This window comes from Typopeltis vanoorti, chromosome 9 (assembly GCF_054136105.1).
Source record: "Typopeltis vanoorti isolate ZY-2024b chromosome 9, IOZ_Tvanoo_1.0, whole genome shotgun sequence".
NCBI lineage: Eukaryota > Metazoa > Arthropoda > Arachnida > Uropygi > Thelyphonidae > Typopeltis > Typopeltis vanoorti.
The window spans coordinates 9,872,362-9,897,877 of record NC_143557.1 but is presented as its reverse complement, the minus strand read 5'-3'; the positions used below and the strand labels follow the sequence as shown (position 1 = coordinate 9,897,877).

Sequence of the window (25,516 nt, the reverse complement as noted above, 5' to 3'; positions counted from 1 at the left end):
TCGTCTAAGGCACTTTGTACCGTATCAATCCACCTATATCTTTTGTCTTCCTCTGGGTCATTTTGCTGCCAACCTGGCAGAGAACACTTGTTTTACTAATCTTTCTTCGACCATACCACCTGAGATTAGCTCTGCTAACCTATTCCTGGATGCTCACAATGTCCAGTTCTTTCCTAATATCCTCGTTTATAATATGACATTGCCATTGATGTCATCTGTTCAAGCCTATAATCTTTCTCAGGACTCTCAAATGTCGGTCTCTAGTCTTTGGTCAAGTGTTTTACTTCTGACCGAGCTCTCAGATCCATAAGTTAAAACTGGTTTGAACACTGTCTTGTATACAGCTAAATTAGTGTTCCGACTAATTTCTCTCTTATTCCATATGAATTTATTCAGCTGACTTCCCACCATACCAGCCTTGCTGATTCAGTTGTCTATTTCCATAGTTAATTTACCATCTTCACTAAAAATCGTTCCTAAGTAGCTGAAATGTTTATGTTTTACTTGTTCCACAGGTTCTCCATTCACAACACAGTTGACATTTTCAATGATTCTGCCTATTTTCATAGTCTTTGTCTTTTTATTGCTGACCTTCATACCATATCTATTACAACAGCTATTCAATTTAATCAGAGAATCTTGCAGACTTGTAGCAGATTTATTTAGAAGTATAACATCAACCGCATAAAGCAAAGAGCTGACATTAACATCTCCAATTTTGATATCATGTTTAATACCACTTTCCTTCATAATGTGGTCCATATAGATAATGAATAACAGAGGGGATAATGTACATCCTTGTTTCACACCAGATTTAACATTAAACCATCTTCCTGTACTTCCTTCAATTCTAACTGCTGACTCGCAACTCAAATAAAGACTATGTATTGCTTGATGTAATGCCCCATTGACACCATATAACTGTAGCGTATTGAATAGCTTCTCTCTTGGCACCTTGTCATATGCATTTTCCAAATCGACAAAACTTAAATAGAGATCTTTGTTATATTCCCATACTTTCTTGACTATTTGTCGTAAAGTGAAGATCTGATCCTGACAGCCTCTATTTGGCCTGAATCCAGCTTGTTCTTCACCCAGCTTTTCTTCCACAATTCTTCTCAACTGTTTCTCAAGTATACTTGCATAGATCTTGCCAGGAACACTCAGTAGGGAAATACCTCTGTAATTCTCACATTCAGTTTTATTTTCCTTTCTATATATGGGTACTATGAGAGCTCTACACCAATCATCGGGAATTCGTCCCTCTGTTTAGGCTTTCTGAACTATGCAGTGCAGCCACTTTAAGACTTTTATACCACCATACTTCAGCATTCCTGGTCGAATATCATCTACTCCTGCTGCCTTTCCACATTTCAAGCCTTTGATGTATTATTCTACTTCAAATATGAATATGTAATCCTGACTGCATGCCTGGTCAGTGTTTTTTACCACTGTTCTATCATCACTGCTTATTTCATTTAGCAGTTTTTCAAACTAATTACTATATACTTCAAGGATATCTTTTTCTCCCATTTTCATGTCACCTTTATCATCTCTAACGTCCTTTTACAGCACTCTTTCCTCCATTTCTGAGCTTCTTCAATAACATCCAGAATATTTTGTCACCTCTTGATATTTATTTTCTATGTTCTTGCCAAAGTCCTCCCATGACTTTTATTTAGCTAGTTTTACACAGTGTTTAGCATTCTTGCATTTCTCTCTATATTCTCTAAGAGCACAAGCTGTCTTATTTGCCAGGAACTTTAGATATGCTTTCTTCTTTTCCTTCACTGCCTCTTTAACTTCGTATGTCCATCATGGAGTTCTAATTTTTCTATCCTTAGAGACAACTTCACCACATGCCTCTCTAGCTGAATTAATCAGGGCTTTCTTCAAGGCTTGATACCGAATCTCCAACATTTGATTCCTGTTCTCAAACTCTTTAATTTTTGCTACAATAATCATTGGGTATTTTAGTCTACAGTTCACATCTGAGAGCTATTCAACTTTTATTCGCTTTAAAACTTTCTTACATGTTATTCTTTTCAATATTAAATTCAATTTTATCCTGCTCAAGACTAAATAGTGATCACTTCCAATTTCAAATCCTCTGTACACTCTGATGTCCTGCACCAGAGAGAAAACATCACAATCAACAATAACATAGTCAATGAGACTTTTCTTATTCCTTGCCTCTTCTCTCCATGTGAATTTGTGCACATTTTTATGTTGGAACATGGTGTTAGTAATAACCAGTCCATGTCCTGAGCAGAAATCCAACAGATATTTGCCATTATTATTAGCTTTGCTCTTTTCTCCAAATTTTCCCAAAATATTTTTGTATGTCTCACAATCATTTCCTATTCTGCTATTTAGATCCCCAACAAGGACCAACTCTTCCATTTTCATTGTGTCAGTTGCTTTTTCTAAAGCTTCAAAAAATTCCTCCACTTCTACCTTAGTAGAACCTTCTGTGGGACCATAGGCACAAATAAGTCTCATTGTCCAGTTCCCCATTCTTATATTTGCCCACATCACTCTACTTGATACTACCTGCCATTCAAGAAGATTAGCCTCGTATTTTGTGTTGAATACTATGGCTACTCTTTCTTTTCCTTGATTGTCATTGCCTGAATATAAAATTTTGTATTTATTGCTCAGAAAGATCTCACCAGTTTTTGTCTTTTTTGTTTCAGTCACCCCTATTATGTCGATCTGGTATTTATCTAATTCCTAAACTAGCTCCATTTCTTCGCCATTCAGGCTTCTTATATTGCTAGTACCGATCTTTAACTCTGGTGATTTTGAGTTGAAGTGTGTTTTCAGATTTGTTCCAGTAGCTGACTTTTTGCTGTTTGCCCTGGTTCCATGGCGAAAACAACGGGGGCCTTGTTTAACTGGGCGACGCCCTAGCCGGCATGAAATTTTGTCCTGTTTTACCATCATTTTTTATTTTGGTTTAACCTATAAGAATACAATTTGGTCAGCTAAATCCCAAATTGCCAGCCCATCCTCGTTCGTTCAGTATCCAAGTAGATACCCAACAGGGTGCACCACGAGAAGGTGAGGATTGGACATTAGGTCAGAAGCCCTGGTCGTTTCTCTGCATTCCTTTAAAGGCTATGTGGAGGTCTCCTCTCAGTTATACAGCTTTGACCCTTAAACCAGCCGTAATTACTTAAAAAAAAAAAAAAAAAAAAAAGCTAAATGAAACAACAAGCAGTGATAACAGCACTGTGGTAAAAAAACACTGACCATGCATGCAGTCAGGAATACATATCCATTCCTGAAGTAAAAAAAAAGCCATCAAAGGCTTAAAATGTGGAAAGGCAGCATGAGTAGATGATATTTGACCAGAAATGATGAAGTATGGTGGTATAAAAGTCTTACAGTGGCTGCACTGCATAGTTCAGAAAGCCTGGACAGAGGGACGAATTCCCGATGATTGGATTAGAGCTCTAATAGTACGTATATATAAAAAGGGAAATAAAACTGAATTTGAGAATTACAGAGGTATTTCCCTACTGAATGTTACTGGCAAGATCTATGCAAGTATACTTCAGAAATGGTTGAGAAGAATTGTGGAAGAAAAGCTGGGTGAAGAACAAGCTGGATTCAGGCCAAATAGAGGCTGTCAGGATCAGATCTTCACTTTACGACAAATAGTTGAGAAAGCTTGGGAATATAACAACGATCTCTATTTAAGTTTTGTCGATTTGGAAAAGGCATATGACACGATGCCAAGAGAGAAGCTATTCAATACACTACAGTTATATGGTGTCAGTAGGGCATTATATCAAGCAAAACGTAGTCTTTATTTGAGTTGCAAGTCAGCAGTTAGAATTGAAGGAAGTACAGGAAGATGGTTTAATGTTAAATCTGGTGTGAGATGAGACAAGGATGTACATTATCCCCTCTGTTATTCATTATCTATATGGATCACATTATGAAGTAAAGTGGTATTAAACATGATATCAAAATTGGAGATTTTAATGTCAGCTCTTTGCTTTATGCGGATGACGTTATACTTCTAAATAAATCCGCTACAAGTCTGCAAGATTCTCTGACTAAATTGAATAACTGTTGTAATAGATATGGTATGAAGGTCAGCAATAAAAAGACAAAGACAATGAAAATAGGCAGACTCATTGAAAATATCAACTGTGTTGTGAATGGAGAACCTGTCTAACAAGTAATACATTTCAGCTACTTAGACATGATTTTTAGTGAAGATGGTAAATTAAATATGGAAATAGACAAGAGAATCAGCAAATCTGGTATGGTGGGAAGTCAATTGAATAAATTCATATGGAATAAGAGAGAAATTTGTCAGAACACTAAATTAGCTGTATACAAGACAGTGTTCAAACCAGTTTTAACTTATGGATCTGAGAGCTGGGTCAGAAGTAAAACACTTGACCAAAGACTAGAGACCGCAAATATGAGAGTCCTGAGAAAGAGTAGAGGCGTAAACAGATGGTATCAATGGCAACATCATATTAAAAACGAGGATATTAGGAAAGAACTTGACATTGTCAGTATCCAATAATGCGTTAGCAGAGCTAATCTCAGTGGTATGGTCACTTAAACAGAATGGGTGAAGAAAGATTAGCAAAACAAGTGTTCTCTGCCAGGTTGGCAGGAAAACGACCCAGAGGAAGACCAAGATATAGGTGGATTGATATGGTACAAAGTGCCTTAGACGATAGAAATATAAGATCTGATAATGTTGGAGTCTTGATAAGTAACAGACTTATTTGGAGGAAAATTGTAGATAGGAAGTTAGTAATAATGTAATTTTTTTCATGTAGTACTATCATATCCTGGACACCCCTTGAGTGTACATGGCAGGAATTTGATGATGATGATGACGATGATGATATCTATGATTAATTTCTATTCTGCTGATCCTTTCACTGATCACTATTGCCCAAATCTCTAACAGCATGCACTAGCTTTTTCTTCTTGTTTAAGTCAGTTAATTTCAAAAGGATTCAAAATTTTAATTAGATCACATTTCAAAATTGGGAATTGTAAAGTTTCACTATCTAATTCCTCATTTTGAAATGTGATATATTTAAAATTTCAATCCACTTAAAATTATCAATCTACTTGTATAAAGTTTTTTTCACTTGGTTATAATATAAATCAAACTTACCAATAAATTATATTCTTGTTTAGTTCTTCATTCAAGAACAAACAAAGTTTGTGCATGAATTATTGCTTCTGACAAGCAGCCTAGTTGTGAAGATATTTCATGCAGAAACTTTGTTTGCTTACACTTGGATAAAAAAAAATTAAATAAGAATATAATTTCCTGGCAAGTTTAATTCATATTACTTTATTCAAATTTCTGCAAATCAAGAAGTTTAGTTGAAAGCTTTCAATTTCTTTTTTTGTTTCCAACTTTTTCATCTCTTATTATTTATGTTAACTGATTTCTCTAATGAGTTGAAAAATTTTCATATTCCTTCCTTAGTAGAATTTGTCTGCCCAGACACAAATAAGTTTCACTGTCCAATTCACCTTGAAATGTGTCTATATCACTCTACTTAAAATTGTCACTAATCAAGAAGTATATGTTTGGTGTTGAATGCTAGAGTTCTCAGAATATACAGCACTAATCTACTATTGGACTTGTAAACTCTCATGTGTGGATTATATATATATATATATATATATATCACTGCCTTAGTATCCCATGTACTACTGTGTTTTGGGACACTAAGCAAATTTGATGTGAGGTTATCTGCCTCCATATGCTAATAAAACAAAAATATAATTTATCTATTATAATTATAAAAAAACAGGAATGATTCTGTTTATATACCATGTGTTGTGTTTGGGCTACCATACTATTCATCTGATGTATGATTGGGCTGCTTATTTTGTGATATCAGACAAAATGTAACTCACTCTCATGTGCTTATATATAAAACGAGGAATGAATATTCCAGTACTGTCACATCAAGAGCATGAGATTTTTCCAAAGATTTTGGAGGTTTTTTGGAACCATAGAATTTTATGGTTCCATAAAATTCTATAACTGTTCTATTCATTTCTTACAAGTAACATCAACATTTAAACAATGCTGAAAATAAATATAGATACTGCTATAACTTTGGTCTGGGTGGGATTATGACTGATATAACCCAGGCTATTAAAATTTGGTAAGAGATATCAGTATGATATTTTAATGGCCTTTCGCAAAGGTAAAAAAAATGAATGTTTTAATCCAAAAGACATGATATCAAAGGCAAACAAAGCAAAATTGACTAAGAACATGAAATTCCAAAAAAAAAAAAAAAAAAGAAAAAATTATTCAAATATTTTGACTATGCCCTCTAAGTGTAGTGAAAGTTGTGTTTTCTTCTCCTTTCCTGTTTTTGTTGGTTCAAGAAAGTTGGTTGTTTTAACATATTAACAATTGTTCTACATCCAAATTTATCTAAATTAGGAGTGTTCTGTAGAACACTCTCAGAAGTAATTGTATGGCTGAAATATATCATGCATTAAAGTATCTCAGAAATAAAAAATATCACTACAAGAACTGATAAGTGGAATGCTACTGTAATGAATATTTCAGATTATATCAGAAACGTGCTAAACCTTTTAAGAGCGTATACATTAATAAATGATAGAAATTCCACTGTATCACAAAACCAAAATCACTAAATTTTTAAACTGACAACTTGGTAACCTGAAATAAAACAAAAATTTACATTCAACATCATCCACATGCTCCATGCATATATGGCCTAATAAAAATCCATAACAATAATACACTGCTCCAGGCCACAGTTGATAACATATATAGCCCTGTGTATAATCTAGGGAAAAATCCATTTCAAACCTGTTAGTGAAAAATTAGAACTAAATTCCAAACTACTAACAAGTTTTGATGTTATCTCTCTGTTTATGAATATTCCATCAAGTTGAGTTTAAAAAATGTTCCTACTAGCATTATTGCACTTTTTCTATTTGTAATGCAATCAGGTTAATTTGTGTAGCACAAAAAATTACTTCCACCTCAAAGGTATGACTATGGGATCTCTACTCTCTCAGCCACTTGCCAACTTTTTTAAACAGAGACATTTGCATTGCTACACTCTCCCATGGTTAGACTATGTGGAATGGCATGTTCATTATTTTGCCAAACAGCTGCAGCATGTTAAATAAGTTTTTATCACATTTAAGAGCCTAAATGCTAAAATAAATTATACAGTTGGAATTGAAAACATCTGATGCTTACAATTTTTACATATCAGTTGCAGAAAAACTATATATACTGACAGATTTCTGAATATTACCTCATGCCACCATCCTGTACAAAAGAATGACTTAATAAAAACACCAGTACACAAGCTAGTATGAGCCATTTATTCAAATGGCATCATACTTCAAAAAGGATTACATCTTAAATAGTCATTCTAATAATGAATATAATTGGGGAAAAAAAAAGATTACCCACCCATCCCCAATACAAACACTCCTTATAACAAACTAACAAGGCTCAAATAGATCATTCCTAAACAGCAGTTGGCCACATTTGACTACACCAAACCCAGACGGTATACTAAAAATATTTGAATACTTATTTGAAATTTCATATTCATTATTCAATTTTGCTTTGTTTGTTTGTGTGATCCTTGAAATATTAAATGAAAATATTTAATTTTTTTACCTGCTGTGTTGTGATAAGCTATTAAAATCTTTCATGACTAGCAGCAACATAAACAGTATCATATTGTTACTGTTATTCTTCTGTCCTTATAGACAGTAAATTATGTTAACTGATTTCTCTAATGTGTTGAAAAATTTTCATATTCCTTCCTTAGTAGAATTTGTCTGACCATAGACGCAAATAAGTTTCACTGTCCGATTCACCGTGCCTGCTTTCCAGTCAGCTTTGTGGGATGAAAATCCTCCTAAAAGACTTTATAAAAAGTTTTTCAAGCCTTAGATGGTCAAAAAAGCCACTCCACTAAACCCCTGAAGAGAACATAATGCCACCAAATCAAATACTATTATCAACAATTCATGAGTTTTAGTTTCAATTCTGATTAAATTTGTACAGCTGTCTGTTGTTGTCCAACATTAAGCTTAATGATTTTTAAACATCAATTAATGAATTCATGTCGTTCCTGATTCTCAGACATCATGATACTGACATGCAGTAACGATATGCTTACTTTTAGTTGTGACCACATGAATTGTTTACTTGGCCAAACTCACACCATACTACCAAACAGTGCAATTTTCCACAATCACATGGACCAGTGGAGATACTTTTATACTCATTATTTTACACTGAGGACTGCTAGAGGAAAACAAGGACAGTTACATATCATGAGAAGGAAAGTCAAAATTAAAAAGAAAATTTCATATATTGCTTATTAAATATGCTAAATTCTTTCTTTCTTTCATAGTTATAAGGTGATTAGTTTTCATTATACTAAAATTATGGAGACAACTACCATGCTACAGTAATAACTTTAATTTAATAAAAAATTATCTTGGTTTTTATTAAACTGAAGTTATCACTCAAACATAGTAATTGTCTCCATAATTTTATTATAATGAACTATACTGAATGATTTTACTTTCTTCAAAGTAAATAGGTTTTTAATAACAATTCCATGCATACAGAACAGCTGCAGTACTAACTAATACCAGAGATTAGGACAGCAATTATACACAATTTTGGAGAAGTTATATGTAATTCCCCAACAAAGCCAGAAGCTATGAACTTTATGGAAGACCACTATTTATTATTATCTCTCTCTCTCTCTGCTTGCTTACCTGATATTGACTGCGCAATTCTTCATTGCTTGAGGTTCCAGGTAAATAAGGTAATATTCTTGGTGGTGTACATTCATCTAACGTTTCCCAAGGAACACCAATAAAAAAATCATGTTTTTTTATGGATGGATAACCAGCCTTATCTGACGCTCCTAGCCTTTCAAGTGGATTTAATACCTAATTAAATACATATTACATTCATTTCAAATTCATTCTTCTAATAGTTATCATAAATAATTAAAGTTGCTAAGTTTTTTTCTATATAACAGTTTTTATTCCAGTTAAATCACAAACATAACTTTATCTACAGTATGCAATTATCAATGATTACAGACTATAAAGAGCTAAGACTAGTACTGATATTTATAATTTGATAATAATAAAAAAAGCAACTTTCTATATTTTCAGTAAAATTTCATGAGACACAATGTTATTAAACCTAAAGTCAAGATTATTTTTTAAAATTTACTTTTATTTTTTATCTCACCTAAAAAAGGTCACAATCTTGAGCACATCAGGGCACCGACAGACTAAGCATTACTATAATACAGGAATTTCCTCCAAAGAACAACAGGGATTTTTATTTTCTTTTCTATCACTTAATGCCTACTTTCACAAACAAGATGATGGTCTCACACAATCTGATGAAAATCGCATTGCATGAGATGTACAGAAAACAGCATTGGTATAGAATGAACAAACACACTGAAATGAAGCATATATCTGTTAACTGAATAGTTGTACTTTGAATTCTGCCTTTTAGGATATCTGTTAACGATTCAATAATAAACTGTAGAAAAGGGTGTCAAGCAAATATCAAAATGAAATAATTACTTGATATTAACTCTTTATATTGAGGTGCTTTTATCTATTAACTGACACCTGTATTATTTTATATTCTGCCTCATTTAAAATCTGCTTGTTCATTCCATACTAATGGTGTGTTACTATTTTCAATAAATAGCTCTCTGATTTCCAATAGATCTGCATTGTTATCCACATGGTTTTACTTCATGTACATAACAATCAGCTGCAGAATGGTAATGTACATTAAGCTCTGGAAAACATTATCAAAACAAGTTCTCTTCATGAGGAGGGGGAGTCATTTTCCTAAGAATACAGGTAAAAAGAATTTTCCCTAAATCGTTTCCAAAAAAAATCAATCTGTGTGGTATTTTTTTCTCGACTATTATGTATATAAACTATTACACTTTTTTTATAATGTTAGTCAAGTTGCTTTTAATTTATCGTCCTACATGTTTCGCCAATTTTTCTATCGGCATCTTCAGGGAATACAAAATTAGTAAGCTATATGAAGGTAACAGACTAGGTTATAACTGATGGTTCTAATTCATACAAAAATTAGTATTGTGCGAGACAATGCATGTGTCTCGGGGGAACGTGATTTATTTGTTATGACTCATGATGTAATTGTCACGAAAGTTCATTTCTTTGATGTTTAATGATCTAACTAAAGCTTTCCAAATTTCTGGTAAGGTTAGACCTTGATTCTTGTTTAGGTTTTCAGTTGTGCGGGCGACTGTAGCTGCTTCCTTGAAGGTTCTTGAATGGTAGTTATCTTCTATATAGGGCATAAGGCTCTTATCCCACTCAATGTGATGGTTGGTAGAGGCAAAGTGGCAAGAAAGGTCTGAAATGTCTTATTTGTTGTTTCTGACATACCCTATGTGTTCTTTCTTTCTCGTTTCGAAGCTTCCAGAGGTCTGACCTACATAACTAATACCACATGAGCAAGTTTTATTATATACTCCAGAGTACTTGTAGAAAGGATGAGGGTCTTTTGGTGATCTTAAAAATTTCTGAATAGTGCTGACTGGCTTGAATGCTACTCTGATATTATGTGGTTTTAGAAGGTTAGCCAATTTTTTGGAAATGCTGCTGACAAACGGAATAGTAATAGTACTGATGTATTGGACGTCATCACATTGTCTATGTGGTATATCAGTCAAGGGAATCTTGTTGTAGAGTCTTTTTGGATAACCATTTAAAGATAGCACTCTGGATATCATAGTTAATTCCGTTTTTAGGTCATCTTGGTCTGTTATGTACTGTATAGCTCTTTTCTTGAGCATATGGATAATGCTAAGTTTCTGAGATATATGATGAGACGAGTTGAAATGGAGGTAACGTCCAGTATTTGTAGGTTTTCTATACGCAGATAGGTTGATACTATATTGGTTTGTTTCTTTACTAGGATGTCTAGAAATGGCAGTTTTCCATCTTTTTCAATTTCTAATGTGAATTTGATGGTATGGTGGAAACTATTGATTTGGTTGAGGTAATCCATTAGTTCTTCTTTCGTATGATCCCAAATAAGAAAGATATCATCAACATATCTGTACCAAATTTTTGGTTTTGGAATGATCTGGGATAAGATTTTATCCTCTAGATCTTCCATGAATAGGTGAGTACAAGGAGGAGAGAGGGGGCTACCCATGGCTAATCCGGTGAGTTGTTCGTAGACAGTTTTTTGCCAAATAAAATAGTTAGAAGTTAAACAGTGATTGAACAAAGTAGTGATGTTTCTTGGGAACAAGTTGTCTAAGATGTTGATGACTGCAACCACTGGAATGTTTGTAAACAGAGATGTAATTGTCCAGGCTTGCTAGTATATCATCTTCATAGATAGGGATGTTTTTTAATTTATCAATATAATGTTGTGAGTTTTTAATATAAGTATCCGAGACGTGAATGTGTTGTTGTAAAATCTTTGTAAGGTACTTGGACAGTTGGTAAGTAGGAGAATAGATTCCATCAACTGCTGGATGTAATGGTATACCTTCTTCATGAATTTTAGGAACGCCATACAATCTTGGAGTTAGCGGGTGCATTGATTTTAGCTTTCTTATTACTTCTATAGGTCAGTTAGTCATTCCACGCAATAGTTCATTGGTGACATTATGATTTTTTATGGTAAGATCCGTACTGAGAACTTCATAGACAGACATGTCAGATAATAGATTTTTAATTTTTTCGTCATAATCTTTAGTATTTAATATAACTGTATTATTGTCTTTGTCGGCTTTAAGTATGATTATGTCTTTGTTATTCTTTAATTTGAGAAGCGTTCTTCTTTCCATTTGGTTAGAGTTGGTGTTAGGAGATCTTGACGGAGCTGAAAGGATTATGCTGCTTTTTAAATGTAAGTCTTTGGCTATTGGGAGTGGTAGCAATGAGAAGGTTTTTTCTAAGTTGCAGATGAACTCTATTTTAGGAATGGCAGTGGGTTTTAAGGCAAAACTGAATCCTTTTTTGAGAATTGAGATCTCAGATTTTGTTAAAACGTGTTTAGATAGGTTAATTATCACTTGGTTATTTGGTAGAGACGGTTTGTAGTTGATATGATTGTTGTAGTTAATATTGTGTACCTTTTGTTTGGTGATCTCGTTGATCCTGTTCATTGTGTGGTATTTTTTTCTTGACTATTATGTATATAAACTATTACACTTTTTTTTATAATGTTAGTCAAGTTGCTTTTAATTTATCGTCCTATATGTTTCGCCAATTTTTCTATCGGCATCTTCAGGGAATACAAAATTAGTAAGCTATATGAAGGTAACAGACTAGGTTATAACTGATTGTTGTAATTCATACAAAAATTAGTATTGTACGAGACAGTGCGCATGTCTCGGGAACGTGATTTATTTGTTATGACTCATGATGTAATTCAAAGAAAATAAGGTGGAATTGAATGGCTGGAGAAATGCCAGGCAGGCAGTATAACAGTGATCAGCAGAGATGAGAGGGTAGTTATTCCAATGTGGTAATCAAATGTGGTCTGACTGCTCTGAAAACATACATAGGAATGCGTTTAAACTAGGGTTAACTTTGGAATTTCAGAGTTGGATTAAAAATAAAACAGTAGATCAAAGAATGCCACTTACATGAGAATTCTGAGAGTGTGTAGATGACATCAATGGTGGAATTCTATGAGAAATGAAGATATAAGAAAGGAACTTGATTTCATTAGCATTCAAGGATGTGTGAACAGAGCTAATCTAAAGCGGTATGGCAATTTAAAAAGAATAAAAGAGAAAAGGCTAAGAGACCAGGTATTTGCTGCCAGGAAAAAAAAAAAAAGATGATGGTGTGATGGCTAAGATTGAAGTGGGTGATGTATGTGGGATATGCTGTGGATCTTATCTGGCTAAAGCTATATCAGCAGTCAGTAATAAGTTTACATTATTACACAGCAGAGGTGAAAGTAATGGGTTGAAAGTTAAATTATTATTATTATTATTAACATCTGACCTCCATGGAGTCACAGATTCAATGTGGGAGCTTCACACTATCGGACAAAGTGCTCATCCAACCATGTCATAAATTGATTTAACGTGTCTACATTCACAACACACTAAGGCAACATTTCACCCACCAACTACTCTCCATGCAAAAAACCTGTCCTCACTCCTCTGCTCACACCCTCCTTACAGTTTCCAGCAATAGCCTCTTGTTCTACTCGCATCTTCCATTCTATGAAAATTCTCTTCCATGTCAACCTGATAACAACCCATAACTAGCTTATATGTCTCAATCATATTGCCCCCCCCCCCTCCTACTCATGATGCTTTGCAATTTACATTCTCTCAATCTATCATCGTAATCCACATTCCAAAGACCACCTTTGTGAATCTTCTCTGGACCCTTTCTGATATATCGTCATCACCTTCAAAACCTGGCGAACAAATCTGTGCACAATAATCAATGTGAGACCTGATGAAGTTCTTATACAATCTCTTTATTTCTGCATGTCAGAGTCCTCTGCATCATTGCCATTATCTGATGTGTTGTCTTCACAACTTGTGCAATGTGGCCATTAAATATCAAGTCATTGTCTACCACTCCCAGATCTCTCATCTCCTCTACTTCCTTTAAAGTTTCCCCACCAAGTATATACTTTGCATCTGATAGTTGCTTACCAAATCTCAAAACCTTACACTTTACCATGTTGAACTGATAATTTCACTTATCTGCCCATTCATGCAATCTATTCAAGTCCTCCAGTAAGGCCATAACATCTGTTTGACTCTGCATTGCTGTCCTCAATTTTGCATCATTTGAATATCACTAGTTAAAACCATCTCAATATCATTAACTTACAAATTGAACAACAATAGTCCCAAAACTGACTCCTGCAGCACACCACTAGTGACCCTTCTCTTTCAGGATACCGCTTTCTCATATACAACTTCCTGATATCTATCCGACAACCAGTCACTCATCCAACTCAGAAGACTGTTATCCAATCCCATCTGTTTCAATTTATTTAACAGGTTGTTGTGTGACAGTCTATCAAAAGCTTTTGCAAAATCCAAGTACGCCACTGCATATGCATCTCCCTTTAACAAACCCATGCTGATAACCACAGAGAATGCTGCTGTTATCAACACAATTCTGTATGCTACTTCTCACCAATCTTTCCAGTACCCTCACCATAACTCCAGATATATAGATTGGCCTATAATTCGTAGCCACAGCCTTATCACCACCTTCATGCAGTGGAAAACTTTTACCTTCTTTCCACTCCCATGGAACCTGTGCTGCTATTAAGACTTATTAAACAGGCATGCAAATGCTACTGCCAATTCCCTTAAGATGCACGGTGATATATCATCAAATCCTATTGCCTTATTGACATCAAGTATATTTATTTCCTCAAATACCTCCTGCTCACTTAATATTAAGCCATCCTTTCCTGTGTCCTCTACACTTAAGTTCCTCACGATTCCACCCTGACCAGGAAGAAATACCCTTAAAAATTGATCACTGAATACCCCAACAATATCTTCTGTAGCAATTACCATTCTACCATTTTTCATCCATTAACATCAACTTACCACAATCATTCTTTCTTCTATTTGCTACATATCTAAAAAACTCTCTACGGTTTTTCTTTGCCTGATTTGCCAATTTCTGCTCATACTGCACTTTTGTTTTCCTTACTAACTAATTGAGTCACTCTCTTGGCTTGTTCTTTATACTCTTCATGAAACTGATTATTATAATTATTCATCTTGTACTCCAAAGTAATTCTTCTTCTTCTTCTTCCAGATTTCATGCTTAAGTCCCTCATTGATCCATTTTACACCTAACTTACTCATACTTTTGGCCACAGAATGCATTTATAACACTGATGTGGTTAAGTATTTCTTTGTCAGTTTTGAAGTAGTATTTATTTCCTTACTGTTCAACTCCTCATTCCATGCTAAACATTTATCTATCACCTTTATCAAATTGGCTATATGGGCATTTAATAAACTTATTGCTCTGTAATTTCCAAAATCCTGTATCCACATTCAATATCCCCTTTTTTTAAATATAGATAAAACTTTAGCTTTTGACTAATCTTCAATATAAATATTCTTCACCATATTTCCAAAGATCTATTTATGCCAGCTAATTCAGTCAATTTTCTATTTTTTGATAACATTATTGCTGCTTTTTTATTCTTCCAATCTCATGGAAGAATTAAAACAGTACTGATATTCTATATCAGTACTATCAGTCCTGATTTCTTTGTTGTATTTTGTATTAATAAATCTTGGTCATACCAATGTTCTATCCATTAATTTTGGCTTCTTTTAAGTAATATGTTAATTGTGATTGATATAGCATTCTAATGATTCTTCTTGTAATAATATACTTGTTCTATTTGTCGTTTTTTCTTATTTACTTCTTTTCTCCATATATCATCATCATCAAATTCCTGATATGTACCCTCATGGGGTGTACAGGATAATATGCTAGACATGAAAAGTTACATCATTGCTAATTTCTGATAGATTTCCTCCAAATTAATCTGTTATCCATCAAGACTCCAACATTATCAGATCTTATATTTCTGTCTTCCTCTAGGTCTTTTTCTTGCCAAACTGACAAAAACTACTCGTTTTACTAATCTTTCTTCTCCTAATGTAACTGACCAATACCATCTGAGATTAGCTCTGCTAACATATTCCTGAATGCTAACGAAGGAAAGAGTAGCAGGATCAATTGCCAGCTGATTGGGAAGGCTCCAGCAGCCAGTGTGCAGAAACCACTTTATTGCTGTACCTTTATATGGAGGAGGAGCCAGCTCCCAAAATCAGGAAGGGTTGTTTGATGCAATGGATTTATTCAGTTATCTAACATAATAGAAGAAACTTAAATGACTAAAACTGAATGATTGCAATATAGGGAAAAAAACTATTTATTATCTCGAATCCACAACTTGTTTTGTCTAACTAGAAGACTTCATCACGCGGACAGCATGAAAAGAGACATACAAAATAAACATTACTAGAAACCAACAACTATAAATGAAATTACAATTGGATTGCTAATATTGCGAAGGATGCTCTGGATCTCACAGCATTGTTGAGAATGTTCACATGGATAAAATATCACATACACCAAACCTGGATGCACAAGGAGTAATAATTGATATCAGAGTGGTTATAGCTTAGGTTAGTATTAAGGTGGATCAGATTGGAGATAATTTCTATTAATTCATCAGTTCTTCTCTCAACCTCATCGTAGCACCTAAAAAATTTTCTGATTTATCCCAGATCATTGCATGAATGGTAGAATCTTCAATGTCAGACTTAGCAGATGAGTTCTGTCTAACATGATTAGATAGAGCTGGTTCTGCCATAATTGATTTCTCTCATGCTCCTCTCAGTAGATTTTTTCATCTGACTAAAACACAGCATGCTGCAGTTACACCAAAGATTGACATTTAAGCTGTCAGGTTTTGGTTTTGTTGTTCCCAAAAAAACTATTAATAAGCTAATGTTTAATCCACCTACCAACCATATTGAAGATAATGGTGTAAAAGGTTTTCTCTTCCATATATCAACTCTGTTTCATCAAAGTTAGCCAAAATTCTTAAAAAATATAAAATGCATGCTTCGAAAAGACCACCAGGTGACGTCTGTGAGTAAGCTAATCTAAACTAGTGCTCCAGCATTTTATCGCTTCTGCAATTGTTTCTCATCCAAATTAAACGTCAAACGGAAATTTTAAAAGCAGGATCCAAGGAGCCAATAGCTTCTGCACATCCTGTAAGTAATTTTAGTGCATTAAAACATCTAAAAATCAGCCATGCTATTTCCACTGTGCAAAGCAAAGATGACAGCAACAAAAGCCAACGACGAACAAGCACCCCATGTCTCGCCAGCGTAGCACTGTTGATTGACGAAAAATCAACAAAGTGCCGCAGCTGTAAAACTGATATCAGCGATAAGAAAAGGGTATGATATGTGAGTTCTGCTGCTACTGGTTACATGCTTCCTGTGCAAAAATAGATGAATAAGTGCACAAGATACATACTGAACTTAACCAGCCCTATTTCTGTTCAATGTGCCTTCCATCTGCAAAACAGCTCCCGAACTTAGGCAGACGAATTAAAAACCTCAAACAGCACATTAATGCTATGAATGAAACTCTTTCCTCCAAAATACGAGCACTAGAAACCAAGCTTGAACCAACTGCCAATCAGAGTTGCAATGGAAATCCACCATTCCCTGCAAATGAACTCCGTGACCTAATCACACCAATGGTGCAAGGCTTGATAGAGGCCAAAAACAACAAATTCAACGCTGATATTTTGAACTTTCCAAAGGAATACAGAAAAGCACTAAAAGAAGATATCATCAAAAGAATGCAACATCAACCCTAAAAATATCGTCAGGTGCCAGTTTCGGACCCATTAACAAAAGAAAGGACGGAAAGAAATTTCCACACCTAGTAAGAGTGACTTGCACACACTGACAAATACATCAAAACTAATAACAGCAATCAACAAGTTCATAGATACTTATCCTCAATTATCACTTGCTCAAAGGGAACAAGAATGCCAGCTTCAAAGAGAACTCAAAGAAAAACATCAATATGATGACAACAGTTGATCATCGACTACAGACAAGTTAAATTGGTGCAAAAACCAAGTGATGCCACTAGCAGCCACCATGGAGACAAGTAAGCAGGCACTGCATAGTGCAAGACCCTTACGGTCAAACATATGACTCACAAAATTCTCCCTATCCACTTCACCAACATCCCTGGCCTAAACTCCAACCTTATTAGTGTCTACTACACCTTCAGTCTACCAAACCCACCTACTTTTTCTGGCAGAAACTGAAATCTTATCCCTCAATCAAGTACTATTCATCTCAACCTTCCAAACTACACACTCTTTAGCTAATTTAGACCCAAGGATGTCGTTGGTGCACACATCTGCTCCGACATACCTTGCAAGAGAGCACTCAAACTAAAATCACCCAACTTCAACCTTCTTTGGATGAAAATATCCCTTCCCAACTCAGTCAAATTCACACGTTGTCTCTATTGCTCCCCTAATGCAACTAACTACTCTGAGCTCTTCTCTGAACTTCCTCTCCTTAAAAATTGACTTTCTCCAGTCCCAACAGCAAAATCATCCTCCTAGGAGATTTTAATGTCCACAACACCAACTGGCTTTCCTCCTCCAGCTGTACAGATCTTGCAGACAGAGATGCTGAAACATTTGCAATAATTAACGACTTTACACAACTTGTTCAGATGCCAACCAGAATATCTGATAACCCAAACCACTCTCCAAATACCTTAGATCTCTTCCTGACCAATGAGCCTTCCAAATACACAGTGAATATCGACAGCCACCTAGGCAATTCTGACCACGTTGTTACATGGGGGAGGACCAGGATGAGCACCAGGACTCCCCCCATGTAACAACGCTTACACAGTCACTCCCACACAATAGTTCATCATCATCAAATACCTGACATGTACCCTCAAGGGGTGTACAGGATATGATAGTACATCATGAAAAATTTACCTCATTACTAACTTCCTATCTACAATTTTCCTCCAAATCAGTCTGTTACTTGCCAAGACTCCAACATCATTACCAGATCTTATATTTCTATCGTCTAAGACACTTTGTACTGTTGGATCCTACTTCGTCTTAATCTGTACCTTGGATCCGACATGTTATTTACTACGATGTTCTTAACCTAAAAATAGTTGCTAGTTGGTTTCTAATTCAAATATAGAGAAAATTTATATTTAAAGACTGCGCCACTCTATATCTGAATTAGTTCAAGAATTGAAGAAAAATCAACCCTCAACTATTTCTCCTTAATATATATACTGGCCGAGTATATTTGACTTACTTAATTTACCCGCTTTGGTTCGAATATTTTATGAATGGTGCAGTAAAGAGATTCAGGCAAAATACAACTTTTGATTAACAAAAACAAACATTTAATATAAGCTACATAACACATACATAAATTCTACTTCTAATTTAAACAATAAAAACAAGTCAAACATTAAGCCAAGTCAATCACATTAGTTCAACCTTCCAAGCCTTCACATACACTTTCTCAGCTTCTGAGTTACAAAGTTCCTACACATATATAAATATAATAGAACTTCCTATCTAATCAGTTTTCACACACTTCTCAGTCATGCTATAAGTTCAAAATATCGCAGGCACTAATAGTTGAAAATATCTCTCTAACAATTCTTAACTTCAACTCTCAATCACGAAGAGTTTCCACAGTTGAGGTTAGGTTAAGCGTAGCGTAATTAACACTCAATTCTTCAAGCATTGAAATAATACACTAAGATAGTCCTTACTGGAAATAGTTCCTAGTACATCAAATACGTTGTGAGCAAACTTTTAAATTATTTTTATTTCACTTAAGAACACATCTACAAGACTTATCGACAGTTATAATTAAAACACTATCAATCGCGCTTCAGAAATCCAGACATCGACTGCAGGGCTTCAACTATCCTTGTTACCACTCATAAACTAATTAAAACACTGTGCGGTTCTCCTTAGGGCAAATCGGAAATAAGCCGCAATTCTAGACCAACTGGGTTTATTCAGAATTCTTCCTTGAACGTCCAGCTTTTTATATTATCCGATTACAGCATCAATTTCCCTTTTATTATTACTGTTGGCTTCACTTTCAGCTAACTATAAAATTCAATTCGTCCTTGCTCACTTATAAAAATTATCCTCTTAACTCCTGCCCTTAAGAACCTTTCATTTACTTCTACTTCTCCAGTTTATGCCCTTGCTTTCTTTCACTTCCAAGTTTCCATCCCAACTCTCTCTTGTTACCTCTTATATTTTTTTATTATTCTTTTTCCAGCCCTCGCTCTGTTCCACTCGCGCTCGTTTATTTCACGCGTTTCCATGACAACAAATAAACGTAAACATTTTCGCTAACGTTACATAAGGTTATACCACTACATTCAGTTATTACATAACGTTAAACTTTCACAAACAAGAATAAATAGAATATTTGCATTTCAATAAATGCGTAGTTAAATTACAAATACAAGTTCTTATAATATTGACATAACAATAAATAAAATAGCTTAATAATATTTAATACAGAATCTTATTACTATTAACACATATCTTTGATTAAACAATTAAATATTAGATACAATTAAGGTAATTACATGATATCAAATTATAATTTAAGTTATTTACATTAAATAATATTTACAAATGTAGCCTTTGTGATGGAAGATCATGTTGGATTCTGAAGCAAATAATAATTACTCTAATATCTACATAATCAGAATCCAACAGTACCATATCAATCCACCTATATCTTGGTCTTCCTCTGGGTTGTTTTCCTGCCAACCTGGCAGAGAACACTTGTTTGCTAATCTTTCCTCGCCCGTTCGGTTAAAGGGACAATACCACCGCAGATTAGCTCTGCTAATGCATTCCTAGATTCTCACAATGTCAAGTTCTTTTCTAATATCCTCGTTTTTAATATGATACTGCGATTGATGCCATCTGTTCACGCCTCGAATCTTTCTCAGGACTCTCATATCTGCAGTCTCCAGTCTTTGGTCAAGTGTTTTACTTCTGACCCAGCTCTCAGATCCATAACTTAAAACTGGTTTGAACACTGTCTTGTAAACAGCTAATCTAGTGTTCCGACTAATTTCTCTCTTATTCTATATGAATTTATTCAGTTGACTTCCTACAATAACAACTTTCTTGATTCTGTTGTCTATTTCTATATAGAATTTACCATCTTCACTAAAAATCATGCCTAAGTAGCTGAAACATTTTACTTGTTCCACAGGTTCTCCATTCACAACACAGTTGATATTTTCAATGAGTCTGCCTATTTTCATTGTCTTTGTCTTTTTATTGCTGACCTTCATACCATATCTATTACAACAGTTATTCAATTTAGTCAGGGAATCTTGCAAACTTGTAGCAGATTTATTTAGAAGTATAACATCGTCCGCATAAAGCAAAGAGCTCACATTAACATCTCCAATTCTGATATCATGTTAAATACCAGTTTCCATCATAATGTGATCCATATAGATAATGAATAACAGAGGGGATAATGTACATCCTCGTCTCATCTCACACCAGATTTAACATTAAACCATCTTCCTGTACTCCCTTCAATTCTAACTGCTGACTTGCAACTCAAATAAAGACTAAGTATTGCTTGATATAATGCCCCACTGACACCATATAACTGTAGTGTATTGAATAGCTTCAATCTTGAGAACTTGTCATATGCCTTTTCCAGATCGACAAAACCTAAATACAGATATTTGTTATATTCCCATACTTTCTCGACTATTTGTCGTAAAGTGAAGTTCTGATCCTGACAGCCTCTATTTGGCCTGAATCCAGCTTTTCTTCCACAGTTCTTCTCAACAGTTTCTCAAGTATACTGGCATAAATTTTGCCCGGAACAATCAGTAGGGAAATACCTCTGTAATTATCACATTCAGTTTTATTTCCCTTTTTATATATGGGTACTATTAGAGCTCTACTCCAATCATCAGGAATTCGTCCCTCTGTCCAGGCCTTCTGAACTATGCAGTGCAGCCACTGTAGGACTTTTATAGCACCAATACTTCAGCATTTCTGGTTGAATATCATCTACTCATACTGCCTTTCCACATTTTAAGCCTTTGGTGGCTTTTTCTACTTCAAGTATGGATATGTATTCCTGACTGTATGCCTGTTGAGTGTTTTTTACCACTTTGCTATCACTGCTTGTTTCATTTAGCAATTTTTCGAAGTAATTACTCCATACTTCAAGGATATCTTTTTCTCCCGTTTTCATGTCACCTTTATCATCTCTAACTCCTTTTACAGCACTCTTTCCTCCATTTCTAAGTTTCTTCAACAACCTCCAGAATATCTTACCACCTTCTTGATATTTATTTTCTATGTTCTTGCCAAAGTCCTCCCAAGACTTTTGTTTATTTAGCTTTACAGTATTTAGCTTTCTTACATTTGTCTCTGTATTCTCTAAGAGCAGAAGCTGACTTATTTGCCAGCAACTTTTGATATGCTTTCTTCTTTTCCTTCACTGCCTCTTGAACTTCCTGTGCCCACCATGGAGTTCTGATTTTTCTATCCTTGCAGACAACCTCACCACATGCCTCTCTGGCTGAATCCATCTGTATTTTTTTCAAGGTTTGCCACTGAATCTCCAAGGTTTGGTTCCTGTTGTCAAACTCTTTCATTTTTGCTTCAATAATCTTTGTGTATATTAATCTACAGTTCACATCTGAGAGCAGCTCAACTTTTATTTGCTTTAAAACTTTCTTACATGTTATTCTTTTCAATATGAAATTCAATTTTATCCTGCTCAAGACTAAATAGTGATCACTCCCAATTTCAAATCCTCTGTACACTCTGGTGTCCTGCACAAGGGAGAAAACATCACTATCAAGAATAACATAGTCAACGAGACTTTTCTTATTACTTGCCTCTTCTCTCCATGTGAATTTGTGCACATTTTTATGTTGGAACATGGTGTTAGTAATAACCAGTCCATGTCCTGAGCAGAAATCGAATAGGTATTTGCCATTATTATTAGCTTTGCTCTTTTCTCCAAATTTTCCCAAAACATTTTTGTATGTGTGACAATCACTTCCTACTCTGCTATTTAGATCCCCAACAAGGACCAACTTTTCCTTTTTCATTGTGTCAGTAGCTTTCTCTATAGCCTCAAAAAATTCCACTTCTAACTTAGTAGAGCCTTCTGTGGGACCAAAGGCACAAATAAGTCTCATTTTCCAGTTCTCATATCTGCCCACATCACTCTACTTGAGACTTCCTGCAATTCAAGAAGATTAGCCTCATATTTAATGTTGAATACTATGGCTACTCCTATTACTTAATTGTCATTGCCTGAATAGAACATTTTTTATTTATTGCTCAGAAAGATCTTACCAGTTTTTGTCTTTTTTGTTTCAGTCACCCCTATTATGTCGATCTGGTATTTATCTAATTCCTCAGCTAGCTCCATTTCTTTGCCATTCAGGCTTCTTATATTGCTAGTACCGATCTGTAACTCTGGTGATTTTGAGTTGGGGTGCGTTTTCAGATTTATTCCGGTAGCTGACTTTTTGCTGTTTGCCCTGGTTCCGTGGAGATGCCCCAGCCGGCATGAAATTTTGTCATGTTGTACCATCATTTTGTATATTAGTTTAAGCCAATAAGAATACAATTTGGTCGGCTAAATCCCAAATTTCCAGCCCATCCTCGTTTGTTCAGCATCAAAGTAGATACCCAACAGGGTGCACCACGTGAAGGTGAGGATTGGACATTAGGGCAGAAGCCCTGGTCGGTTCTCCGCCTTCCTTTAAAGGCTATGTGGAGGTCTCCTCTCAGTTATACAGCTTTGACCCTTAAGCACCCCTCATACAATAGTTTGACATTATAAGTGCCAAGTGGGACATCCTCTGCAACTATTATGCCTCATTTCATGGTTGGACTATTGCTTCTAACCCCAACACATAAACTGAACTTATAACTGATCCAAAAGTAATCTTCAATGGCATGGAAACATACATTCCCCACAGTATTCGAACCTGCCATTCTCTAACTAAACCCTGGATTCCCAAAAGATGTGGCAAGGCTGTTCAAATGAAAAACCAAACATGCCATAATTGGCTGAAATCAAGAACTCCGTCCTATTTAGAGCTTATACCCAATTCCAAAATAAATGAAAAAAAAAAAAAAAAAACATTTAAAGCTTCCAAAACAGAGTTCAAAGGTGGAAAAAGCAGAAAATCAGCAGCCTGGCTGTATTGCAATTTTATCTACAGAAAAGGATAGTCTCCTGGCCTCAGACTTTGCTTCCAATGCATTCATAATTGACAATGGCAAATGTCCCCCAACCATTCTAGATGCCAACATACAATGCCCACTATATTGTTTTGCCTGAAAGAGATTAGTAAAATACTGTCCAAATCAGATGCAAAAAGTCTTCTGGCCCTGATGGCATTCCTCAAATTGTCCTGAAGGTTTGTGCACCAGAACTGACTCCTGTCCTATGTCGCCCATATATACTATCTTACTCCACTGTGTTTATCCCACAGCCTGGAAATTGGCCTATATTCAATCCATTCCCAAGAAGGGCAAAAAGTCATGCCATCCAACTACCACCCCATCTCACTCACCTCAGTCCTGTCTAAAGTAATGGAAAAAATCATCAATTCCCAACTCCTACACTACCTTGAGGGTACCCGTCTAATAAATAACTGGCAGTATGGATTCCGTCGCTGCCGATCAACAGGAGATCTGCTCACATATGTCATTCATCTCTGGACAAATGCCATGGAGAAGTTTGGCGAATCTCAAGTGGCTGCACTTGAGATCTCCAAGGCATTTAACTGGGTCTGACACAAGGGTCTGAAACAAGCTGCCATCATTTGGTCTATCTCAAGACCTCTGTAGTTGGATTGCCAGCTTTCTGTCAGGATGCACAATGTGTGGTGGTGGATGGTTCCTTATCCTCTCACCAACCCTCTTCCTACTGTATATCAATGACTTACCATATATTATCACGTATAATGCGAAAAATTTATGGTCTAAAGTTAGGGGTTCGCATTATATGCAGATCTTAAAAAATATAACATCTTATTAGACTTGCACACACAATATATACTACGTAATGCCTATGCAACCAAATTTACTTGACCCACTCGCATTCGGCAACTCAGCGCGCATCGTATCTACGCATAAAGCCAGTAATGTAAGTAGGGCTAATATCCCGCCCCCATGGCGGAATATTAGCACAGTTATATCGGTTTAACCACAGTTCATTTTAAATATTATTCGTTAAACCATTTTTTTCAATTTCCACCAGGTGTCTTTGATCAGAAAGGTTGGATGGATGAAGAAGGTGTACAATTGTGGCCGGATCAAGTATGGAACATACGTCATGGCAGCTTATTACGTCAACGAAGCATGCTAGTCTAGGATATTTGTTGTTCCTCTGTATCGAGCCTTGATAAGACCCCATCTGGACTTCTGTGACCAGTTATGGGCACCAGGGTTTCTTCGTGATGGGGAGGAAGTGGAGAGGGTCCAGAGAAGAGTGACCAAGATGATAGCAGGTCTGTGGAATGAACCTTATGAGAATAGGTTGAGGATTTGTGGGTTGCAGAAATTGGACGATAGGCGAAGGAGGGGTGATATGATTGAGACATTCAAATTACTGAAGGGTTTTTATAAGATTGATCCAGAAGATATTTTTGAAAATATGACTGGTGGTGGGAGGACTAGGGGCCATGCATGGAAGCTGGGCAAGAGCGTGGTTGACAAGGGTGTTAGAGCTAGGTTTTTTACTTGGAGAGTGGTGAATGAGTGGAATAAGCTTCCAAAGTCTGTTGTGGGTGCTACGAC

General features: G+C 35.5%; 1 protein-coding gene across 2 annotated transcripts in view; it reads right to left on the bottom strand.

Moving 5' to 3' along the window:
• Window positions 1–25,516, bottom strand: part of Pdk1 (Phosphoinositide-dependent kinase 1) — a 355,658-nt gene that overhangs the window by 102,102 nt on the left and 228,040 nt on the right. For both annotated transcript variants that reach the window (XM_090398374.1, XM_090398375.1), the window contains one exon: window positions 8,803–8,979. In XM_090398374.1, coding sequence (XP_090254500.1) covers window positions 8,803–8,979 — 177 coding nt within the window. The remainder of the gene's footprint in view (window positions 1–8,802; window positions 8,980–25,516) is intronic.